This window comes from Pygoscelis adeliae, unplaced genomic scaffold (assembly GCF_000699105.1).
Source record: "Pygoscelis adeliae isolate BGI_AS28 unplaced genomic scaffold, ASM69910v1 Scaffold120, whole genome shotgun sequence".
Lineage (NCBI taxonomy): Eukaryota > Metazoa > Chordata > Aves > Sphenisciformes > Spheniscidae > Pygoscelis > Pygoscelis adeliae.
In genome coordinates this window covers 4,248,390-4,256,544 of record NW_008824032.1, presented here as the reverse complement: position 1 = coordinate 4,256,544, position 8,155 = coordinate 4,248,390, and the positions used below count along the sequence as shown (strand labels likewise).

Below are 8,155 nucleotides of genomic sequence, written 5' to 3'. Positions count from 1 at the left end.
TTCCCTTTGCCCTTTTGTTTTCCCTCTCTTCAAGTATTTTACTGTCTCTTCCTGCTGGGAGCTGTGTGACCTGTGCTGGCTACTCTGAACGTGAATCTTTTTCCACGTTGCACAAGCAGGAGTGGGTAGCAGTGATAACCCTTGTCCTGAATGTGATAAATGGAGGTGCTCATACTGAAGCAAGTCCAAGAAAGCGATCAACTGTATCGAGATACTCACTTACCTAGGATTTTTCTTGTCTCTGTTGCTTTTGATGATAAAATTCTGTGCTTTTTAAGGATTTCTCTTGAGTGACCTGATTTCTCTTCCTCTGAATCTGAAGTTGGGCAAGCAATGTCTACGCTTTAGGATACTATAGGGTCATTGTAATAGCTTAGCCTAATCCACTGAAGCATCTGTTTGGTTAGAGTGAAAAAAATTGTGATGCTGAAGGTGCATGGTGTTTCTTACTGAGTGAGAAAGATATGAAAAACTTCAGAGGTGAAAAGCATTTATGGTGGGTGTAAATTTCCATTAATTCTCTGAGGTTCTACTGCTGGTGTTTTGCCAGACAAGAGTTAAAATGTAGGATCACTACAGCTTGTGGTTACAATAGCTGTCATGTTACTTTCCTCAGGTAATAAGTGGCTTCATTCCACTCTCCTTCATTCCACTATAGTTTGCAAGTAGACAAAAAGATGTTCTGTTTCTTAACTGGTGTATTAACGTAAGTCATAAATCACGGTTCATTTCTTTTTTATTGCAGATTTGTCTGAAAGACGCAGCATTTCTAAAATTGTGAGTCTGGTTTTAGTTTTTTCAAATTTAATTCTGCATGTCTGTCAGCGATTTCTTAAGTGTATGTTTGTATGTGTGTGAGATCCCATGCTTGTTTCACAAGAGCCAAGGATGTTCTCTGCTTGTGATTAGAGCTTTGCCTTTACCAACTCTCAGTGAAGAATCTTTAATGTCAGCGAAGATGTATGTGAACTGCCCCCAAGGACAGTTTTCAAGCCAGTTAACTCAAAATAATATGATACGTAGTGGCTTATAGCAGTACACTAAATATCAGTCCAGAAGATTGATATTTAGAACAGAGGAGATCTTCAAAAGCTTCAGATTATAAAGGTATTAGACACAAAATTTGCTGAAATTGACCTGCATTATACTATGGTGATCATGTGCTAATACCATATCCTGAAGTTTATTGCCTCCTGCCACCAGTCAGAACTGTGGGGGGTTTATGGACTATTATGCTTTCTAGCAAGACTTGATTATACAGCTGAAGTTCAGCCTGTAGGAAGTATTGTCATGGCCGTACAGGATTTTACAGAAGCCTACACTTGAAATGGGGAGGAATTTTCATATTTTTTAGTAATAGTGCCAATGCCTTGCAATAGTGGTAAGTGCTGTGACAAATGTTGAGGGCAGCCAAATATTGTGAATGGCTCAGGATCTTTGTAGGAGCAGAAGCCCAGTGGCCCCCACTGACACAATTTTGGATCTCCCGGAACTAGTCAGGCCCACTATAGGCACCCTGTTGTCTTTCTGCAAAGCACCTGCCCTTGGCCACTGGTGGAAACAGCAGGTTGTGCTGAATGAATCCATCATGGTAGAAGCCAGGCCTTATGAAAGGTAGCCATGGCCATGCTGTCCTTACAGTTTCATATCATGTGCTGCACTGCTGCGTATGATTCTGCTTATTTTGCAGTTTAGCCGTGGGATGTAGTACCCAGGGAGAGCAAGTAACTAGCCCTAGTATCACAAAAATGTCAGCTCCAGTGCAATTTCCTACTTCTCAGGCTGGCACATAACCTCAAAGCCATGTCACTCAAGGGGTTTTTTTGCCCTTTATTATTCCTTCTGAAAAAAGCAACTGCTAATAATTTGTACCTTGTCCTGTGTAGGAGCACTTGGAGCACTTTGTAAAGGTGAATCAGAGTTAACAGATGTCTCAGCACCACCCCTCCTTACAAGCAGTGTAATAACACAAATGAGTTGAGCAAGAGTCCTCTTCTAATGTAACGTGGAGAGATTCAGCTGCTGAGCCTGTAGAATAAGAATAATGACATTTCACTGTCCTGGCAGTGGAGAACCACTCTTAAATAGCAAAGAGGGGAATCAAGGGACACAGAAGAGCTCTGGGGAGAATGTAGGTCCCTGGGATTCCAGCCCCACTCAGAAGAGAAGCGTGTGGGTAAGAAAAGCTGGAGGGTCATGCTTTGCCTTCCCTGCCTACCCATCAGCCAGACTTGACTATGTGGAAATCGCTCTGTGATGTGGGAGTTGAAAACCTGGTGATAAGCAGGCACAAACACTGAGGATTGAAAAGATCTGGAGTTTGTATTAAGCCTAGTGGATCTGCTAGGTCACCAGTGATTCTACAGCCTACTTGATGAGACACTACATATAGCTGTATCAAGCCCAGAACAAGCTGAAGCTGCTGTCTTGGTGATTTGCAAAAGGCTTGTAATCACTCTGCCATCACTACCCGATCATAGTTGTTGGGTTTGCAACCCTTGCAACCCACAGGTGAAAGGGCCTAGTCTCATGTCTCTTTTGTTCCAAATTGTAGACCTCCTTGAATGTTTGACTAACTTGTGCTTATGTCATTTTCCCCATAGAAATGGGGTTGGAGAGAGAAGCAACAAATTCAAGTGAATTTACTTAGTTTTGATTTCAGAAAAACTCATCCAGGCTATAGTTAAGAAGCTGCGTTGGCCCTCGAAAACCAGTATTTGTGAATTCCTCCCACCCTGCTTATGATGTTTGCTTGTGGTTCATGGGGTAGGACCATCTCAAGTTCAGCCAAGCAGAGTCACCACTTACTTCAGTCTTTTTGTACTGACAAGAATGAATTGTCTGCCTCTAACTGAAGATGCTGTTTTTTCAGCTTTAACTGGGCTGCCTTGGTTGTAGATGAAGCTCACAGACTGAAAAATATAAGTTCTCTGCTTTACAAGACGCTTTCTGAGGTAAAATAACTCATCCATCTTTTAGTGTCTGAAGCCTTTTTTCTCTTCAGTATAGCATACAGATTCTCTGTTCCTCTGAGTATTTATTAACCTCTGGGCTACAACCAGTTTCAATCAGAGTTGATGAACATGTTCCCATATTTAGTGGCAGACAGGTAAAGGCCTGTCTTATTGGCTTTGCATGGAGGTGGGCAGTATTTAGAGCTTATCTCTCATTCTGACTCATGTTTGGGCTTGACATGTTGGAGCAATTCGAGAGACCAAAAAATGTAAAGCAACCAGACATAGTGCTGAACCACAGCTGTGCTACTGAAGTCCGGCTGACCTAAGACAATATAAAGCGACAAGAGGCTATCTCCAGCTCTGGGAGGGTGAAGGAACCCTTGCCTTCTTCATGGGACCTCACATCATGAACTATTGACTTCCATTGTCCCATTTAATGGAGCCACCCTTTCTTATTGAAATTAATAGAATTGCTCCAGCTTCCAAAGCACCCTGCCAGAGTACAATGAATGCCTGAGTGAAGGATACACTTCTTGTCATGGCGGTGAAACATGGGTATTAGGTCTGGGCTGGCATCAGCAACAATGAACTACAGTACCTTGAAAAATTAAGTTTTTTTTGTTAAGTTCTTAGCAGTCTCATATCTTCTGAACATATTGTCCCTGATGTCTGCATTTCAGGAGCTTTGGTTGTAGTCACAAAGAAATAGGCGCGATTTACCTTAGCTCTCTTCCTAGTGTATTTTCTATTACCAAACTTGGGAAAAGACTTGTATTTTTTCAAAGGTAACCATATTCCCCAAGTCTCTTTACAGGGATTACTGTAAGCAACTTGGACCACATAGTGTTGCTGTGTTTGTCAGTTAGACAGCAAACAGAAATGGAACATAAGTCTTTTGCAGTTTCATTTCACTGTCCTATTCTGACAGCATTTTCCAGTCATCTCTCATTACGTAACACTCGGCATGCAGTATTGGACCGTAGAGTGCATGGATCTGAGAATTTTAATGGTGTTGGTTTTGCACTTTGTTCTTATTTTGCTTACACTGTCTTCCTTGCATTGGTGCCATCCTAGTCGGTTTGGTGGAGCTGTTTGACTGTCACACCATACCTTATGTTGGATGATTTTGGCAGACATTTGCAGCATTCTGTGGGCAGTTCTGTGCCACCTGTCATCTTTAAGTTAAGCTTAAGAGTGGCGTGGGTGGAGTTGTATATTAAGTAACTTTTCATTCCAGATATTTTCTCCTAATAGTTTTGTTTTGTTGCTGGTTCTTTCAGTTCTCAGTAGGCTTCAGCCTGCTACTCACAGGCACTCCAATCCAGAACAGCCTCCAGGAACTGTACTCCTTACTCAGCCTTATTGAGCCTGACATCTTTCCTAGGGAACAAGTGAAAGAGTTTGTTGAGTATTACCAAGCGATTGAAAAGGAGAGTGAGCCAGGTCAGTAATAAGCAATGTTGTACGTGAATCAGAACCAGCTGTTATCTTGACTAGGAAGCAGACATGTTGTGTCCCCTTTGTTTGTTTTTTTAATGCTGACTAGCTTTAAAACAAATCCACTAAAAGTAATGATTACCTACCTTAATGTAGCTCTTATGTATTTAAGGTATGCAGCTATGTTTTGGTTTCTCTGTTTGTAAAATTGTGCTTGAATCGTTTCACTAATAGAGGTAAAGATCCTTATACATTTATTTTGAAAGTATAGTTGTGAAGGTACTGTATAAATTCCTTACATTTAATGCAGTAATCTCCTCTTTTTTTTTTTTTCCCCCTGCCTCTACATAGCCAAGGAATTGCACAATCTTCTGCAGCCGTTTTTGCTTCGAAGAGTCAAGTCTGAGGTGGCTGCAGAGCTGCCAAAGAAGGTGGAAGTGGTTCTGTACCATGGAATGTCAGCTCTGCAAAGGCAGTACTACAAGGCCATTTTGACGAAAGATCTAGGTAACTGAGGGGTTTGAGCCCTGTCAGCTAATTTTAAAACCAAAATTAATTGCTTTTTTGTAAATCCATGCTCTGTTGTAGTGAAGGAGAAGACACTTTGGCCTGCAGAATATGCATAGAATGAACATGTCAAATTCAGTGCTTTGGGCTGCTTGATTTTTGGTTTTAGCTTGTAATAAAATAAGAGATGTGAATCTAGAGCTGAGCTTTTGCAGAGCTGGGGAGGGTCAGCTTCAGGATTCTGCTTTGGGCCATCCTGTAACTAAAAACACTTATCACCAGGTAAGCCTGCTCCTGTCCCATGTTTTTGTGTTCAGACAAAAGGGTGGTACAGGAAATTTTGGATCTGTGGATCTCAACAAATTTTCCAATAGTAGTACAGATGCCATACAGCAATTTCAAACGTACTGGATGTAGATATGAGTTTCTTAGGAAACCACAGGGCCATATAGACAATGCAGCCACAGACTCTTACCATAATAGCTCACTCCTTGTCACTTCACATATGAACTAACTGTAACAAAGCATCCTGAAGTATGAGAGAGAAAGTATTTGCTTCTCTCTGAGTTCTTCCTCTTCCATCTATGCGTACCACATCATATGGCTTGCTGGCATTTATGTGTTGTAGGAGAAGTAAAACTGTGGGGATGGAGATGCTTTGTTCTTCTAGGGCTAATGCCTGGTGCATCAAGGAGCCAGTGGCACTTCGCATGCACATCACCAGGCAGGCTGAACCTTTTTCTTCTAAAGTCAGCATATGTGCATATATCTTCTTTTTCTCGTCACAAAAATGCAACCCTTCTTAACTTCCTGGTTGCCCAGTAGATCTTGACTCTGCTGTATTACTTTTTTTGTTGGAAAATTCAGATGAACTGCACCAAATTTCTTTCGTGTTTTTTGAAGATTTCTAGATCTATAATTCCCTCTTAGACAAATGACAGTGACCCTTTCCAGGGAGTCCAGAAAGTTCCAGGGAGTTTGACAAGGCAGAGTAGTTTTCATCAGGGTCTTTTTCTAAAGGCTTGTCTGAAAAATGTGAGGGAAATTTTGTTTGGTCCATGAAAACAGATGTATTAGTCTTGAGCTGGAAACTCAAATGCAGATGTGATATGTGGAGAGAGACACTCTAGTGCTGAAGCACTGCAGAGCAGCGCTCGGTGCCCAGACATTCCCAGTCACACCCATTGATGGAGCATGGGCTTTCCTGCTCAGTTCCTTTTCTGTGCTCTTTGTTCCAGATGCATTTGAAAGTGAAACTGGAAGGAAGGTTACACTTCAGAATGTCTTAATTCAGCTTCGGAAGTGTGTTGCCCACCCGTACCTTTTCAATGGTAAGAAAGCATTCCTCTCTGTTGAGATAGAAATAAGTTTCCTGATTTACACAATGGTTTTCTATTATTGCTTGGCAGTATAATGCTTAGAAGAAGCAAGTAATAAACAATGTTGTACTTGAATCAGAACCAGCTGTGAGTGTGTGACCAGTTCCAACATATGACAGTTTATTAATAATGAGGAATAAAGTAGGGTACTGTGTGAAGTCTGAGTTTCTTGCTGCAGCACTCTGCTTGTTTTCTCATCAATGCATCTACTTTCACCTAAACAACGACATCACAATGCTTTGTGAACTATTGAGGGTGTACTTTAGAGACAGAGAAGGACCATCATGGGGGTCTGCTCGGCAATAGTTGACAGTGCAGACACACTGAGGTTGACCATTGAGTTGTTACTTGCATAGTATTAGGTCTGCTTCTGAAACTCCTTTCTGTTCCAGGCGTTGAGCCAGAACCCTTTGAGATTGGAGACCATATTGTTGAAGCCAGTGGCAAGCTGTGTTTGTTGGATAAACTCCTTTCATTCTTGTATGCTGGGTATGTCATGTTGGGGTGAGGAAGATAGGGTGGGGGTGACATAAGGAGAAGAGGTAAACTGGGAAGGCAAACTACCTTATTTAGCCATAGATTGAGCAGATCTTCATCACGACACAAGCACTGCCCTATTATTGCACGTTACTGACTACCTGAAAGAAGTCATTTCAGTACAAGGAGCTGCATTAGAGATGGTAGAGGAACCTCAAAGATTTTTGTAGCTTCCCTTTAAACTTTTCTCAAAACACTTCACTAACTCGCTCACATGTTCTCATATTTGCCATATTTGGGAACCTGGGAGAATAACCATGTGACATGGTAGTCAGCATATCTGGTTTGACCGTAGGTTTCCTGAGAGTAGCTTCTAGTGCATCAGTTGAGTTCCTTTGTGCTACCGTGCCTGTGTTGGCCCGGGAGGCAGAATGCATAGCAAATGTGAAAAAGAAATTTGACTGGACCAAAACCCGAGAATAAGCTGAAACTTCAGCTTTGGGAATGGCATTCAGAACTCCTGGTGCTGGACTCTGGTGACTTCAGAACCTGGAACCTAAGGACCTTGGGTATTTACCTCCAGCTCTCAGATGGGAGGCAAATCAAACTGCAGTTTGCATTCTTGTGCAGTCTGTGAAGCAGTACCTCCTGCATGACACAAATTCTACCTTCTCTCTTAATTGGGCTGTGATTTCCCTTTGACTGCTTCCAAAGGACAGAGCTTCAACACACCATGGGAAGTTCTGATGTGGTTGCAGAGGTCTTTGTCCTTCTGCTGGATAGCACCTTGTGAGTGGGTGCCTCTCCCTTGAATGTCTTTGCCACAGGACCAGCCCTGTGCAAATTCTGGACTTGAAAACACCTGTGTTCTGCTCTATGGTGAAGTCTGATCTAAACAGAGCACTCAGGCCTAGAGCTGGGAGGGAGGAGAGTTGATTTCTCACTTACACAGATTTGTAGGCAGAGTTTAATCTTTGAGGATCATTTGCTGGAGGAGGAAATGCTCTACTGTCACAGAGATGCTGATATTACATTTTCCCAGCATTTAAGATGCTTTGTAGTGTGTGATTTGAGAGCAGTCTCGTGTGGCAGGTCATGTGGTGAGGAAGACCTTGTGATGCTAGGTTGAAGCTAAGGATCCTTTTAGACAGGCTCCTTTGGATCCTCACCAGCCTGCATCCAGCTAGCAGCAGAGCTGTGCAACAGCCTTGTTACCTCTCTGTGACTCTACACTCTAGACATGGCAACTGATGATGGCAGATGAGGCTGACTGGTTGCATCTGGATGTGGGGCTGAAAATGTGGTGAGGGAATGGGCCATGACTCTGTGAGGCTTAGTGTTGTTCTTTAACCTCAGTCGGCAACTGAGCACCACAAAGCCGCTCGCTCACTCCCCTCC

At 42.5% G+C, this 8,155-nt stretch overlaps 1 protein-coding gene across 1 annotated transcript in view; it reads left to right on the top strand.

Moving 5' to 3' along the window:
• Nucleotides 1–8,155, top strand: part of CHD1L (chromodomain helicase DNA binding protein 1-like) — a 24,119-nt gene that overhangs the window by 2,283 nt on the left and 13,681 nt on the right. The window contains exons 3-7 of the mRNA XM_009329396.1: nt 746–777; nt 4,238–4,400; nt 4,746–4,901; nt 6,140–6,232; nt 6,673–6,769. Of these exons, the coding sequence (XP_009327671.1) occupies nt 4,850–4,901; nt 6,140–6,232; nt 6,673–6,769 (242 nt within the window). The 5' untranslated portion in view covers nt 746–777; nt 4,238–4,400; nt 4,746–4,849. The remainder of the gene's footprint in view (nt 1–745; nt 778–4,237; nt 4,401–4,745; nt 4,902–6,139; nt 6,233–6,672; nt 6,770–8,155) is intronic.